The sequence below is a fragment of the Argopecten irradians genome, chromosome 6 (genome assembly GCF_041381155.1).
Source record: "Argopecten irradians isolate NY chromosome 6, Ai_NY, whole genome shotgun sequence".
NCBI lineage: Eukaryota > Metazoa > Mollusca > Bivalvia > Pectinida > Pectinidae > Argopecten > Argopecten irradians.
In genome coordinates, this window is record NC_091139.1 from 45,750,028 (window position 1) to 45,766,589 (window position 16,562).

A 16,562-nucleotide genomic window follows, 5' to 3' on the forward strand; every position below is an offset into this window, starting at 1 on the left:
GGACAACTTAATCTCGAGGTCAACATGACCCAGAGGTGGAGGGCTAGTGGTGAAATGTCATAACAACTTAATCTCAAGGTCAACATGACACAAAGGTGGAGGGCTAGTGGTGAAATGTCATAACAACTTAATCTCAAGGTCAACATGACACAAAGGTGGAGGGCTAGTGGTGAAATATCAGGACAACTTAATCTCAAGGTCAACATGACCCAGAGATGAGGGCTAGTGGTGAAATGTCATAACAACTTAATCTCAAGGTCAACATGACCCAGAGGTGGAGGGCTAGTGGTGAAATATCAGGACAACTTAATCTCAAGGTCAACATGACCCAGAGGTGGAGGGCTAGTGGTGAAATGTCATAACAACTTAATCTCAAGGTCAACATGACCCAGAGGTGGAGGGCTAGTGGTGAAATATCAGGACAACTTAATCTCAAGGTCAACATGACACAAAGGTGGAGGGCTAGTGGTGAAATGTCATAACAACTTAATCTCAAGGTCAACATGACACAAAGGTGGAGGGCTAGTGGTGAAATGTCATAACAACTTAATCTCAAGGTCAACATGACACAAAGGTGGAGGGCTAGTGGTGAAATATCAGGACAACTTAATCTCAAGGTCAACATGACCCAGAGATGAGGGCTAGTGGTGAAATGTCATAACAACTTAATCTCAAGGTCAACATGACCCAGAGGTGGAGGGCTAGTGGTGAAATGTCATAACAACTTAATCTCAAGGTCAACATGACCCAGAGATGAGGGCTAGTGGTGAAATGTCATAACAACTTAATCTCAAGGTCAACATGACCCAGAGGTGGAGGGCTAGTGGTGAAATGTCATAACAACTTAATCTCAAGGTCAACATGACCCAGAGGTGGAGGGCTAGTGGTGAAATGTCATTACAACTTAATTTCAAGGTCAACATGACCCAGAGGTGGAGAGCTAGTGGTAGGATGTGAGGACAACTTAATCCTCTGTCTTGTTGTTACTAATAAACAATATTCTACATAATAACATTTGATTTTACAGCATCCTGTGTGTATGAGAACTACACAGAAATGTTTAAATATGATCCCAGATTTTGACCTGAAGTTTTGGTGACTCTAGTTTTGGTAATAGGTACATATACAGTAATCAACCAAATTAACACTCATGTCAACAGTATGAGGATACTAGCTGTAAGCAATTGTGGAAGTTTTAAAACTTCATTGATGTGTTTATTTGTGTATGTAACTTGCAGCATGAATGCTCTGATATGAACTCCTACAAAATAACAAGGACAAAACACTTACACACTTGGCTATCAGTAATGTGAAAACTTTCCTTGGATTGTCGTCCCAATAATCACCCTTGTAACATTTTCCTATATTTCAGTGTTCAAGGTGTTTATTTGGTCTAATTTAGTATGTTCCATACATTTAACTTTCACTTTGCCTGTGATTGTCTATCAGTAATTGGCTGTAATATAGAATTTTATGATACTTATATCCAGATATGACACAGGACAGAGGTATCTGATATTTATCCACCCATAGTGTAATATTAAATGACCCACTTATCACTGAGTGTATTGTCAAGGGTCTCCACAGTTTTATTATAGGATGTTATAACTCATTCACTCCTGTAAGTTCATAATGAACTCTTCCAGTCTTTGATTCAGAAGAGTTCAAATTGGTCTATAGGATGAAGGAGTTTACATGTATTCATCTAACCTTGCTGGCTACACACAGTAAAATCTTTAGTCAGTCTCCACTCACAATTACTTTTTCAGTCAGTAATAACAAGGTTTAGGTAGTATCTATCATCTGTAATAACAAGTTTTAGGTAGTACCTATCACCTGTATATGAAGAATTCAGACTTAGTTAGTTTTCAAGAAATAGAAGAAATATTTTTTTGACTTCATTGATTCTAATCCTGGTCACAGCACCAAATCTCCCATGGAAAGGATCAATGACATATGTGTTCACTCATTCACCCCAGATTTTCATAATGGACTTTTCAAGTTTTTGATTTAGGAGAATCCATGAGTTTCCAGTATTCAACATTTTGAATATAGAATAAAGAATGATGACTAGTAGATGTTTTTACTTGGATATCATAATAATACATGAATACTACATGTTATTTGTTGAGATTTGGTGAATTCAACCAATATTAATTATTTTTGAATGGTATCAGTGTTGAGAACTGAAAGCACCAGTTTTTCCTTGCACCTAGTTACGATAAAATTCACTGTATATATCCGCCTCCACACGCCACTGTTTCGAATTGCCTATAATTGCCGCTATTGACGGATGGCAAATACATAAAGAAGAAGACCTTTGACCTTTGGTTGAGGTCAGCACAGTTAAACAGGAGAGCAAGTCTCGACAAACTATCTCTGATCCTTACGATGTATTCCCTAGATTTATTAAATCCCTATGGTTTACTTTGGATATCACAAATTATACATTAGAGAGAAATTATCCAGAAAGTAGGTCAGGTTTAAATCCTGTATGATTGTTTTTACAGGGATAGCTGATATTTGGTGAAGGAGTTTGTACATTTTCTTACAAACTCTAACATCATGTACTGGTATTTATGCTGTTGTAAAATCTCTGAAGGATTTGGTAACAAATTTGTTTATCTAGTTCATATTCAATTAGAAGTAGATATTATTTAATCCTTTGAATATTACTCTGGATGAGTTAAATGACAAAAAATGGACATGCATGCTAATATGACTCAGTTTGGGATGAATTCTGGATTTTTACCAATCAATTATCAGCTTTTGATACTTACAGGTCAGTTCTGGCCCCGATTTCTCGAAACAAACTTAAATCAAAAACTGACTAAAGTCAATTTGATTCACATAAGTTACATAAGGAGAAAAACTTAAGTTTTTACTTAAGTCTGTACTTTTGTTTCAAGAAATCGGGGCCTGTTTACAGTTATATGCCCTGATATAAGAAACCGATCAATAAATAATATAATGGCAATAGATGTGTGTTTTTTAATATCCACATGTTATAATTTGAGACACCATATCATAATTATGTATGTACATGTAGGTCACTCTTACTATTAATAGAATCACTGTCGGCTGAATTAATACTCATGAAGTTTCATTTGATTGCAACCAAACATATCCATGCAACCCATGTTGACCATTATTTTATTCACTCAACTGACAAGATACACTATATATTCCATGCACAATTTTCAAGTAAGTCAATGTTATATATCCATGAGGGTTAATAATACAAATAATGTTTAAGTTTTGGCTTTGTATTGTTACTTTGTTGTCTATTATCACGACTGCTTTATTATGTCAAGTTATAGCATTGTTAATACGAACTCTATTGTTGTTTTGTTAAATGTTTACCTCAATCTAATGTTGTTTTGTTTCCTGTTCACCTCAATCTAATGTTGTTTTGTTTCCTGTTCACCTCAATCTAATGTTGTTTTGTTTCCTGTTCACTTCAATCTAATGTTGTTTTGTTTATTGTTTACCTCAATCTAATGTTGTTTTGTTTTCTGTTCACCTCAATCTAATGTTGTTTTGTTTCCTGTTCACCTCAATCTAATGTTGTTTTGTTTCCTGTTCACCTCAATCTAATGTTGTTTTGTTTCCTGTTCACCTCAATCTAATGTTGTTTTGTTTCCTGTTCACTTCAATCTAATGTTGTTTTGTTTCCTGTTCACCTCAATCTAATGTTGTTTTGTTTCCTGTTCACCTCAATCTAATGTTGTTTTGTTTCCTGTTCACCTCAATCTAATGTTGTTTTGTTTACTGTTCACCTCAATCTATTGTTGTTTTGTTTATTGTTCACTTCAATCTAATGTTGTTTTGTTTATTGTTTACCTCAATCTAATGTTGTTTTGTTTACTGTTCACCTCAATCTAATGTTGTTTTGTTTATTGTTTACCTCAATCTAATGTTGTTTTGTTTCCTGTTTACCTCAATCTAATGTTGTTTTGTTTCCTGTTTACCTCAATCTAATGTTGTTTTGTTTCCTGTTCACCTCAATCTAATGTTGTTTTGTTTACTGTTCACCTCAATCTAATGTTGTTTTGTTTACTGTTCACCTCAATCTAATGTTATTTTGTTTATTGTTCACCTCAATCTAATGTTGTTTTGTTTTCTGTTCACCTCAATCTAATGTTGTTTTGTTTATTGTTCACTTCAATCTAATGTTGTTTTGTTTCCTGTTCACCTCAATCTAATGTTGTTTTGTTTACTGTTCACCTCAATCTAATGTTGTTTTGTTTATTGTTTACCTCAATCTAATGTTGTTTTGTTTACTGTTCACCTCAATCTAATGTTGTTTTGTTTCCTGTTCACCTCAATCTAATGTTGTTTTGTTTCCTGTTTACCTCAATCTAATGTTGTTTTGTTTATTGTTCACCTCAATCTAATGTTGTTTTGTTTATTGTTCACCTCAATCTAATGTTGTTTTGTTTACTGTTCACCTCAATCTAATGTTGTTTTGTTTACTGTTCACCTCAATCTAATGTTGTTTTGTTTACTGTTCACCTCAATCTAATGTTGTTTTGTTTCCTGTTCACCTCAATCTAATGTTGTTTTGTTTCCTGTTCACTTCAATCTAATGTTGTTTTGTTTCCTGTTCACCTCAATCTAATGTTGTTTTGTTTCCTGTTCACCTCAATCTAATGTTGTTTTGTTTACTGTTCACCTCAATCTAATGTTGTTTTGTTTCCTGTTCACCTCAATCTAATGTTGTTTTGTTTCCTGTTCACCTCAATCTAATGTTGTTTTGTTTCCTGTTCACTTCAATCTAATGTTGTTTTGTTTCCTGTTCACCTCAATCTAATGTTGTTTTGTTTCCTGTTCACCTCAATCTAATGTTGTTTTGTTTACTGTTCACCTCAATCTAATGTTGTTTTGTTTATTGTTTACCTCAATCTAATGTTGTTTTGTTTCCTGTTTACCTCAATCTAATGTTGTTTTGTTTCCTGTTCACCTCAATCTAATGTTGTTTTGTTTACTGTTCACCTCAATCTAATGTTGTTTTGTTTCTGTTCACCTCAATCTAATGTTGTTTTGTTTTCTGTTCACCTCAATCTAATGTTTTTTGTTTATTGTTCACTTCAATCTAATGTTGTTTTGTTTCCTGTTCACCTCAATCTAATGTTGTTTTGTTTACTGTTCACCTCAATCTAATGTTGTTTTGTTTATTGTTTACCTCAATCTAATGTTGTTTTGTTTACTGTTCACCTCAATCTAATGTTGTTTTGTTTCCTGTTCACCTCAATCTAATGTTGTTTTGTTTACTGTTCACCTCAATCTAATGTTGTTTTGTTTACTGTTCACCTCAATCTAATGTTGTTTTGTTTACTGTTCACCTCAATCTAATGTTGTTTTGTTTATTGTTCACCTCAATCTAATGTTGTTTTGTTTTCTGTTCACCTCAATCTAATGTTGTTTTGTTTATTGTTCACTTCAATCTAATGTTGTTTTGTTTCCTGTTCACCTCAATCTAATGTTGTTTTGTTTACTGTTCACCACAATCTAATGTTGTTTTGTTTATTGTTTACCTCAATCTAATGTTTTTTTTACTGTTCACTTCAATCTAATGTTGTTTTGTTTCCTGTTCACCTCAATCTAATGTTGTTTTGTTTCCTGTTTACCTCAATCTAATGTTGTTTTGTTTATTGTTCACCTCAATCTAATGTTGTTTTGTTTATTGTTCACCTCAATCTAATGTTGTTTGTTTACTGTTCACCTCAATCTAATGTTGTTTTGTTTACTGTTCACCTCAATCTAATGTTGTTTTGTTTACTGTTCACCACAATCTAATGTTGTTTTGTTTACTGTTCACCTCAATCTAATGTTGTTTTGTTTCCTGTTCACTTCAATCTAATGTTGTTTTGTTTTCTGTTCACCTCAATCTAATGTTGTTTTGTTTCCTGTTCACTTCAATCTAATGTTGTTTTGTTTACTGTTCACCTCAATCTAATGTTTTTTTTTCCTGTTCACCTCAATCTAATGTTGTTTTGTTTTCTGTTCACCTCAATCTAATGTTGTTTTGTTTCCTGTTCACTTCAATCTAATGTTGTTTTGTTTTCTGTTCACCTCAATCTAATGTTATTTTGTTTCCTGTTCACCTCAATCTAATGTTGTTTTGTTTATTGTTCACCTCAATCTAATGTTGTTTTGTTTACTGTTTACCTCAATCTATTGTTGTTTTGTTTATTGTTTACCTCAATCTAATGTTGTTTTTTTACTGTTCACCTCAATCTAATGTTGTTTTGTTTACTGTTTACCTCAATCTAATGTTGTTTTGTTTATTGTTTTTTGTTTATTGTTTACCTCAATCTAATGTTGTTTTGTTTCCTGTTCACCACAATCTAATGTTGTTTTGTTTCCTGTTCACCTCAATCTAATGTTGTTTTGTTTCCTGTTCACCTCAATCTAATGTTGTTTTGTTTACTGTTCACCTCAATCTAATGTTGTTTTGTTTCCTGTTCACCACAATCTAATGTTGTTTTGTTTACTGTTCAGCGGAGGAGGTACAGGAGAAGGAGAGTAAGTACTCTGGTGTTGTGATCTAGATTCTAGTTGCATGTTCATCAGCATGAATCCAATGACCTCTAGTTTTGTAACTTAGAACCTGACAACCTCTAGTCCTGTAATCTTAAACTAAACGACTTCTAGTTCTGTAACCTTGAACCTGATGACCTATACATCTGTAACCTCGACCTGAGACATCTAATTCTGTAACCTTGAACCTGTTGACCTATACATCTGTAACCTCGACCTGAGACATCTAATTCTGTAACCTTGAACCTGATGACCTATAGTTCTGTAACTTTGAACCTGACGACCTCTAGTTCTTAAAATGTGAACTTGACGACCTCAAGTTCTGTAACCTAAATCCTGACAACCTCTAGTTCTGAAAATGTGAACCTGACGACCTCAAGTTCTGTAACCTTGAACCTGACGACCTCTAGTTCTGTAACCTTGAACCTGAATACCTCTAGTTTTGTAACCTTGAACCTTACAACCTCTAGTTCTGTAACCTTGAACCTGACGACCTCTAGTTCTGTAACCTTGAACCTGACAACCTCTAGTTCTTGACTTCTGTAACCTTGAACTTGACGACTTCTAGTTCTATAACTTTGCACCTGGCAACCTCTAGTTCTGTAACCTAAAACCTGACGACCTCTAGTTCTGTAACCTTGAACCTGACAATCTCTAGTTCTGTAACCTTGAACCCAACAACCTCTAGTTCTGTAACTTTGTACCTGACAACCTCTAGTTCTGTAACCTAAAACCTGATGATCTCTAGTTCTGTAACTTTGTACCTGACAACCTCTAGTTCTGTAACCTAATAACCTGACAACCTCTAGTTCTGTAACCTTGAACCCAACAACCTCTAGTTCTGTAACTTTGTACCTGACAACCTCTAGTTCCGTAACCTAAAACCTGACAGCCTCTAGTTCTGTAACCTAAAACCTAATGATCTCTAGTTCTGTAACCTTGAATCTGACAACCTAATGATCTCTAGTTCCGTAACCTAAAACCTGACAGCCTCTAGTTCTGTAACCTAAAACCTGTCGACCTCTAGCTCTGTTCCCATGAACCTGACAACCTTTAGTTCTGTAACCTTGAACCTGACAACCTCTAGTTCTGTAACCCTTTATAAACTTGACGATCTCTAGTTCTGTAACCTTGAACCTGACAACCTCTAGTTCTGTAACTTTGCACCTGGCAACCTCTAGTTTTGTAACCTAAAACCTGACGACCTCTAGTTCTGTAACCTTGAACCAGACAATCTCTAGTTCTGTAACCTTGAACCCAACAACCTCTAGATCTGTAACTTTGTACCTGGCAACCTCTAGTTCTGTAACCTAAAACCTGATGATCTCTAGTTCTGTAACTTTGTACCTGACAACCTCTACTTCTGTAACCTAATAACCTGACAACCTCTAGTTCTGTAACATTGTACCTGACAACCTCTAGTTCTGTAACCTTGAACCCAACAACCTCTAGTTCTGTAACTTTGTACCTGACAACCTCTAGTTCCGTAACCTAAAACCTGACAACCTCTAGTTCTGTAACCTAAAACCTGATTATCTCTAGTTCTGTAACCTTGAATCTGACAACCTCTAGTTCTGTAACCTAAAACCTGATTATCTCCAGTTCTGTAACCTAAAACCTGATTATCTCTAGTTCTGTAACCTTGAATCTGACAACCTCTAGTTCTGTAACCCTTTATAAACTTGACGACCTAATTAGCTTCTGTATTCCTGATTTCATTTCAGTAATACGTTACCATAACTTTAGTATGCAAATACGCTACCTACACCCATCTTTGTAGCCCCAACAAACATAAGATTTGAGAATCCCGTCTCCCTACCGTACCTCATCTCGTACTCGACGAGAGTAACATAGAGTGGTCTCCCTGCCTCTTTCCTTTATGGCGCTACACAGCTCGGACGGCAATTGCATTGTGTCTATTTCGTTTCGCTGTTAGGTCCATTTATTTGACGTTTTAGTCAAATTTTTTCACACATTCAGTTGTGTGTTTACCCATCTGCCCTGTGTTGTTTTCTTTTTGTACTGTCATTCGTTTTTTGTGCCTTTTTCGGCCGTTTTTGACTGTTCCACGTGCTTGCCGGTGTTCCGTGCGATCCGTCATTACTGGTGACATCTCGCTGTTTCCGGTTTGTTTACGTTTGTTTTTTGTTCGGTTTTTCGTCGCTGAGGCTTCGTTGCCGTTGTTATTAGGTAAGATTTGTGTCACCTAACACTGTTTTTTACGTGTTTAGCGTGTGTTGCTTATATTTTACGTTTTTGACGTAATTTTCTATACCTTGTTTACGTAATTGTCGTTGTAATGCCTGGTATGTCCCGCTCGGGTCAGCGTCAGGGGTCTGCTCATGGGTGTTCCCATTTCTATGAGGAACGGGACCCACATGATGCATGTCCCCTATGTCGCCCTTGTCATGAGTCCTCTCCTTGTGAACTTTGTCCAGTTGGAGAGGCTCTTGGCCAGGCCGGCATTACACCAAGGCGATCTTCGTCCTCCCGTAAGAGGGATTCGTCCTCATCTTACGGGAGGAGAAGGAAGCAGGCTTCTAGTTCTGTTTCTGTTCCTGTCTCGGTAGTTCCTGTCTCTACAGGTTCTTCTCGAGATCAGGGGGTGGTCCCTCCTGTCCAGGATGTTCCTGAAGTAGGGGAGGGGCAGCCTGACCCTGACGTTTCTCGGTCTAGGGTCGAATTGGCTGGGAATGCTCGTAAGCTTCCATGCTTGCCTTCGGGTAGGGACTACCAGCCGCCGGTCTCTGACGTTGTCAGCGGCTCCGGCATTCCAGGTGGTGTTGCTGTTGGGGGCGGTCTTGATGCCGGACCTATTCGTCCGAGTTTGGGTTCAGGGACTACAGACTTCCTTTCTGGTTTGTCCGTTTCCACTGGGATTAGTGATGCGCAGCTCTCTAATCCCGGCATCAATTCTGGTCCAACTTTCCCTCCCGTCCAGTTACCTGGTCCCGGTCCTATTAGGTCCGCTCCTGAGTGTGCTGGCTCGGTTTTCCCAGGGGGTCATCCTCAGGGTCCTGGGTTTGTTGGTCAGGTGTCCGATTTTCGGCCTCCTTTTCCCCCTGGCTTAGGGTATACGGGTGCCTGCGGGCAACCATCCTTGGGCCCCCCAAACCAGCCTGCGGATGGTTTTGGGTTTCAGCAGCATCCCGGCAGTTATGGGCCTAGCCCATACATGTCCGGGTTTCCACTTGGAGGGAGTGGTGGTCCAACCTCGTCCTTTGGTCAGGTTGGCCAGCCCCAGTCTCAGGCAGGCCAGTTTGGCCAGTTCTGGGGTCACTCCCAACCCACGGGACCTTTCCGTATTTTCAGGGATACGGTTTTAACCCCATGGCTATTCCTTCTTGGAACCCTTGGGGTTTGGTCTCTCCCTCGCGGAGACCTGTCAGCGGTTCGGTTGCTCCCCCCCAACCTACTGCTGCTTCGGGTGCCGTTACGGCCGGTCCTAGAAAGGTTCGCCGGACCTTTAGGACTTCTGCTTCTCGTGCAGTCCCGTTTGTCTCCGAGTCCAAGGGTCGAGCTTCGACCGTTAGGTCGAAGCCCTCAGCTTCTGTGGTTAGGAGTTCGGCTCCTAAACGCCACTTGTTGGAGCCTGCTCAGGAGAGTTTTCCTGAGTCTGTCTCTTTTGCTGGCCCTTTTCTCCCCGTTGGGACCTCGGGTCCAGGCAACGAGGAGGATATGGACTGTGAGGTCGTGGGTTCGGCAGAGGATGATGATGTTGTTCATCTCTCCCCTGGCTGCTCCGATATTGACCAATCTGGTTTGTCGGATGCAGATCCTCAGGTTGAGGATTTCCAGGAGGAGGGTGACCTCGAGGCTGCTGAGGTGGATGCCCAGCAGGTTTTGTCTGGGATGCGGGCCCTTAGGGCCGATGTATCTCGGATTCTCGGGGCGGAGGTTTGCCCACCACCTTCCGCATCATCCATCCCGGAGTCCACCACCCTTTTGGGTTCTTTGGTGGCTCCACGGGCATCTGCTCAGTCAGATCGCTCACTGCCAGAAGGCACTATTGTGTCTTCAGCTCTGGCCACTGCCCAGTCTCGAGTTATGGAGAAGAATTCTTCTTCATCTCGCACGCCTGGGTTTGCTGGGTTGCAGCTCAGTGTTGGTGATTTATCAGAGGTTCAGGCCTCTGATTATGCCATTCACGATGGACTGCTGTCCTCTCAGCCAGCTAAGCTGGAGTCTAGAGAATTGGCAGCTTGGCCCGGCAAGTCAGTGGACCAGGTGGTGTTCGGCTCCAAGGAGTACCACAAGATGGAGAGGCTGCTGCGCCTTTCCATTCAAATTCTGTCTTATATAGACTTTCTGACGGTTAGTCTATATAGGGTATCCGATGTGCCTGAGGGTCGGATATCTGAGACAGAGCAGGCCGACATTCAGGACAGAGTTACCTCTGCCCTGAACAGGGCATTGAGAGCCTTGGCGTCTTTACAGGTGTCATTGCTCGCCAATGTCTTGTTGGCTAGGCGTTTTTCTGTGTTGAAAAACCGCCCGGTCGAAGAACCTTACCGGTCCCGATTGTTGACTGCCCCCTTCTCTGGGTCCACTCTTTTTGGAGGGACACTTCCTTCTGTTCAGAAGGATTTGAAGGAGGACTCGGTCGCTTCTGCCCTTCTTTTGAAGAGATTGCAGACCGTGAAGGCCAGTACCTCGCAGGGGTCCGTGCCTCCCAAGAAGAAGGCTAGAACTTCAGCTCCTCAGTCTACTGCGCAGCCGAAGTCGAAGCCTTACTTCAAGGGCAACAAGGGGAAGGGTAAGAAGGGCAAGAACCCTCCTGGGGGTAAGAAGAAGAGTTCCTGACTCCCCCCCCCCCCCCCCCCCTTGGCCATTCCAGACGAGGGGTCTGTTCTGGAGGACTCCGCTCCTCCAGTTTTAGATTCCGGTCCTTCTCCCGCAGGATTCAGTTTCGGGTTAGAAAGCGATTCTCCCTCCTGGGAGGGTCTCGATCTTCCTCGTCCCGATCTTCCTGTAGGAGGTCGTCTGTCCTTCTTCCTCCCAGAGTGGAAGGAAATCACAGAGGACACATGGGCCTTGTCTGTGGTCAAGGAGGGGTTGGGCATTCCCCTCTTGCGGGATCCGCCCTTGGCATCAAGACCTATCTTCTTCCCTCCTCCGGGGGATCCAGAAAAGGCACTTGCCATCCAGGAGGAAGTAAGGACCATGCTTTTAAAGGGGGTGGTCGAGGAGGTGCCTATGGTGGAATGCACTCCGGGCTTTTATTCCAGAATGTTTCTGGTTCGGAAAAAGTCCGGAGCTTGGCGTCCCATCATAGATCTAAGTGCCTTCAACATAGCTTCGGTGAGAGAGGGGATGTGGGCTACTTCAGTAGATCTGAAGGATGCCTACTTCCACATTCCCATCAAGAAGTCGGCACGGAAATTCCTCCGTTTCACTTGCAACGTGAAGGTTTTTCAGTTCCGGGCCATGCCTTTCGGGCTCACGACAGCTCCTTTGGTTTTCACCAAGCTGCTGCAGGTTGTCGTGGGGTTTCTGCACTCCAGGGGAATAGATGTTCACATCTATTTCGACGATTCCCTCATGCTCCACCTAGTGCGGGAATCTTTGGTGCAGAACACCCGTCTGGTCCTGAAACTTTTGCTCAAAGTCGGCTTCATTCCTTCCAGAGAGAAGTCCGAGGTCTCCCCTTCTCGAGACTTTGTCTTCCTGGGAAACCGTTTCAACACGGTTCAGGGCATTGCCCTTCCACCTTTGGAGAAGTTCGAGAAGGCCAGAGATCTTGCTCTGACCTTCATCAGTTGGTCACACGTCCAGGTGCGTTGGTTTCTCAGTTTTCTGGGTTATCTCAACTCCCTGGCAGATGTAGTCCCCCTTGGGAGACTTCACATCAGACCTCTCCAGATGTTTCTCCTCGCGAACTGGGTTCCTGCCAGCAGGGAATGGGAGGCTTGGCTTCCTCTCAACCAGTCCGTGAAGGAGTTTGCACGGTGGTGGACTCTCAAAGACAATGTTCTACAGGGGGTTCCGTTGTCCAAGCCAGCTCCCACCATGACCTTGTTCACGGACGCGTCCATGACAGGTTGGGGGGCTTACCTCGATGGCCATTGCCGGTCGGGGGAATGGTCTGGGGATCAGCTCTCCGAGCACATCAATGTGCTGGAGATGAGGGCTGTTCTGTTGGCTTTGCAGGCTTTTGGAAAGATTCTGCATTCCAAGGTGGTTTGTGTGGCTACGGACAACTCTACGGTTGTCGCGTATCTGGAGAGACAGGGGGGGACAAGGTCCCACGTCCTTTGTGCCCTCGCTATCCGTGTTCTTCTTCTGTCAGGAAATGCAGTTGACTATTCTAGTCAAGCATCTTCCAGGCAGGTTGAATGTTCTGGCGGATACTCTCTCCAGGCGCCGCCAGCCGGTTCTGACAGAATGGCAACTAAATCCCTCGATCTTCGAGGGCATTTGTCAGGTGTGGGACAGGCCTCATATAGACCTTTTCGCCACTTCCCTGAACAACCAGCTGCCAACCTTTGTCTCTCCGGTGCCAGACCAATTGGCTTGGGCTGTGGACGCGCTATCTCTGGATTGGGAGGGGATGCAGGCTTATGCATTCCCTCCATTCAACCTGGTGGGCAGGGTTCTACAGAAGTTTCGGACGCATCATTGCTCCCTCCTTCTGATAGCGCCCCTGTGGCCGAGACAACCATGGTTTCTGGAGCTATTGTCGTTTCTGGTGGATGTTCCTCTGGTTCTTCCACTCAGATCCAATCTCCTGCGCCAGCCTCAGTCACGGACGATGCATTCACGTCCCGAGATCCTCCACCTTCACGCGTGGAAGCTATCTCAGGAGGCCTCGCTCAGGCAGGCTTTTCTTTGGACGTGTCAGCCCGCATCGCCCGATCAATTAGGTCTTCCTCTTCTGCCGTCTACCAGTCACGCTGGAAGATCTTCTGTGATTGGTGTATCGGCAGGAAGATTGATCCGATCAAGGCTTCTGTCCAGCTGATTGCAGATTTCCTTCTCTATTTATTTAGGGAACGGAATCTCGCCTCTGGTACTATTGCGGGATACCGCACGGCTATTGCCAGTGTACTGTCTTTTCATGATAGGCGAGAGGTAGGTTCTTCCACCTCGTTGTCTGCTTTGATTAGGGGCTTCAGTCTGGACAGGCCTAGGGTACGGCCGTTAGCTCCACAGTGGAACCTAGCTCTTGTGTTAGAGTCACTGAAGGGGGCTCCTTATGAGCCTTTGGGGTCTGTCTCCCTAAAGTTTTTTTTTAACTTTTAAGACTGTCTTCCTGCTTGCCCTTGCCTCAGGCCGTAGGAGGAGTGATATCCATGCTTTGTCTGTTCACTCTTCGTGCCTTCGTTGGGCCAGAGATAGCTCTGCCGTTACCCTTCTCACTGATCCTGCCTTTTTGGCAAAGAATCAGGTTCCTGGTTTTTCGCCCGATCCCATTAGGATTCCTTCCTTGACAGTCTCTGTTGAGTCTGAGGAGAATGATCAGTTGCTGTGCCCCTGTCGAGCACTTAGGTTTTACCTTGATAAAACTAGGGGGGGGCGAGGTACTCGATCTCGTCTATTCTTGCCCATTAAACAGGGTCAGCAGGATATCTCCTCCCAATCCATTTCCAGATGGATATGTCAGGTGATCAAGATTGCTTATGAGCTATCTAATGATCTATCTCGGGCGAAATGTAAGGTGAGGGCTCATGAGCTTAGAGCCCTTGCAGCTTCTTTGGCTCTCCTAAATGGGTCCTCATTCCAGGACATCATGTCTGGTGCCTTTTGGCGTGGTCAGTCTACTTTCACTGACTTTTACCTCCGGTCCCTGTCCTCTCATTCTGAGGGACTGTTTTCCTTGGGTCCAGTTGTGGCGGCTCAGTCTGTGACTGTTCCTCCCCCCTAGACATGGTATTTATTTTTGGTTTTAACTGTATGCGGGCAGGCATCACGATGGTACTCCTCTTTTCTCTGGGAGGTATTCCATTTTTTATCCCTTTCCTTCGGGGGGTTCCTGGAACCCCTTTTTATTCTCCCTACTGGGGCTTGTCTCCTGGATTTGACGTTTGATTGGGCTGCCTGGCTTCGGACTCTCCACTACAGTAAGACGAATTCGCATACTAAAGTTATGGTAACGTATTACTGAAATGAAATTGAGGTTTTTCAATGTAAAACCAATTTTCATGATGTAATACTTACCATAACTTTATGGAGTCCCACCCTTCTGTTTCCTCCCCTTTCCTCCTCAGCCATTTTGCCCCTGTGGCTCCATAAAGGGTTTTTGAGGAAGGGAGACCACTCTATGTTACTCTCGTCGAGTACGAGATGAGGTACGGTAGGGAGACGGGATTCTCAAATCTTATGTTTGTTGGGGCTACAAAGATGGGTGTAGGTAGCGTATTTGCATACTAAAGTTATGGTAAGTATTACATCATGAAAATTGGTTTTACATTGAAAAACCTCAAATTTGACCATCTATAATGTAGTTTTGCTGTATTCTGCTCTATACCAGGTATATTTTTGTAAGCTCCATGTATTATTATCTGTTATCTATTTGTTACAGTCTAGTATTAGAAAGTTGTAGTTATGTGTCATGGAGTTGTTATTTATACTGACTATATATGATGTGTGTGCTGTCTATGTGTTGTGTTTATTACTGTTTATCCACACATAATCTTAGGTGCATGATCCTGTATTGAATATCTATCTAGAATATTTACTCACACCTGTAACACCTTACTGGATTGTAATATGTGGTTAAATACAATTTGATTTATAGTCTCACTATATGATTAAGACATGGCCTAAGAGAGGCCAGAACGGGGTAACTGGGAGGGGTAAAACAGGGGCCAAGGGAGGGGGGGGGGTTGTAAAGGGGATGACAGGGGAGGGTATATAGGGTTCAAAGGAGGGGTAGTGAAAGGGGTGACAGGGTAGGATATAGAAGGGGCCAAAGGAGGGGTAGTGAAGGGGTGACAGGGGAAGGTATAGAAGGGGTCAAAGGAGGGGTTGTGAAAGGTGTGACAGGGTAGGATATAGAAGGGGCCAAAGGAGGTGTAGTGAAAGAGGTGACATGGGAGGATATAGAAGGGGTCAAAGGAGGGGTAATGGAGAGGTGACAGGAGAGGGTATAGAAGGGGCCAAAGGAGGTGTAGTGAAGGGGTTGACAGGGGATAATAAAGAAGGGGCCAAAGGAGGGGAAACGAAGGGGTTGACAGGGGAGGATATAGAAGGGCCCAAAGGAGGGGATATGAAGGGGTGACAGTGGAGGATATAGAAGGGTTCAAAGGAGTTGTAGTGAAGGGGGTGACAGTGGAGGATATAGAAGGGGCCAAAGGAGTTGTAGTGAAGGGGGTGACAGTGGAGGATATAGAAGGGGCCAAAGGATTTGTAGTGAAGGGGGTGACAGTGGAGGATATAGAAGGGGCCAAAGGATTTGTAGTGAAGGGGGTGACAGTGGAGGATATAGAAGGGGCCAAAGGAGTTGTAGTGAAGGTATAAAAGGATAGTAAGTGTATAAAAGGAGTAGCTAGTATTTTCGTGTATTCCAAACATTAACCAAGCCAGTTTGACAATTTTCTTGTTCATTGTACCTCTGTCATGGTGTCAGACTATAAGGCTTACAGTAAATTCTCGTTCATTTAACATGTCATATCTGAACAAGGACATGTCATAGGGATTCTATAGGCTATGATATGCATAAACATGTACAAATACGTGACATTTATCATATTCACATACTAGGATGTAAATTAGAATCTATAATATAGTAAATTATTATAACATCTGTACATCAAATTTTCACCAAACCTGTAACATGTTTTGCAGACGTTTGAAGCAATTTGCCAGACATTGCTGAACATTTCTACTGAATGTCATGAGTAGTGACCTATGAACAGTGGTAGAAATTAGAAGTCATTGCTTCTATTTTGTTGGGGTTCTTTTACCAAAAACTGTTCTGCAGATGAATGTTCACTTAGTCAAAAATTAAGTGTTCATCAGTGATTCCTCATTTAATTCACAGAAGAATATGAGCACATCAGTCATGCTCCAGCTGGACA

General features: G+C 42.5%; 1 protein-coding gene across 5 annotated transcripts in view; it reads left to right on the forward strand.

Moving 5' to 3' along the window:
- The window catches only part of LOC138326056 (FYN-binding protein 1-like), a 93,830-nt gene that overhangs the window by 11,320 nt on the left and 65,948 nt on the right, over positions 1-16,562 (forward strand). For 4 of the 5 annotated variants that reach the window (XR_011208862.1, XR_011208863.1, XM_069272174.1 and 1 more), the window contains exon 2: positions 6,505-6,528. The exons of the other annotated variant lie outside the window; for it this stretch is intronic. Coding sequence is in view for 2 of the 4 variants with exons in the window: in XM_069272174.1 (XP_069128275.1) it covers positions 6,505-6,528 (24 nt within the window). In the remaining 2 variants the exon portion in view is untranslated. The remainder of the gene's footprint in view (positions 1-6,504; positions 6,529-16,562) is intronic. 5 annotated transcript variants of the gene reach the window in all.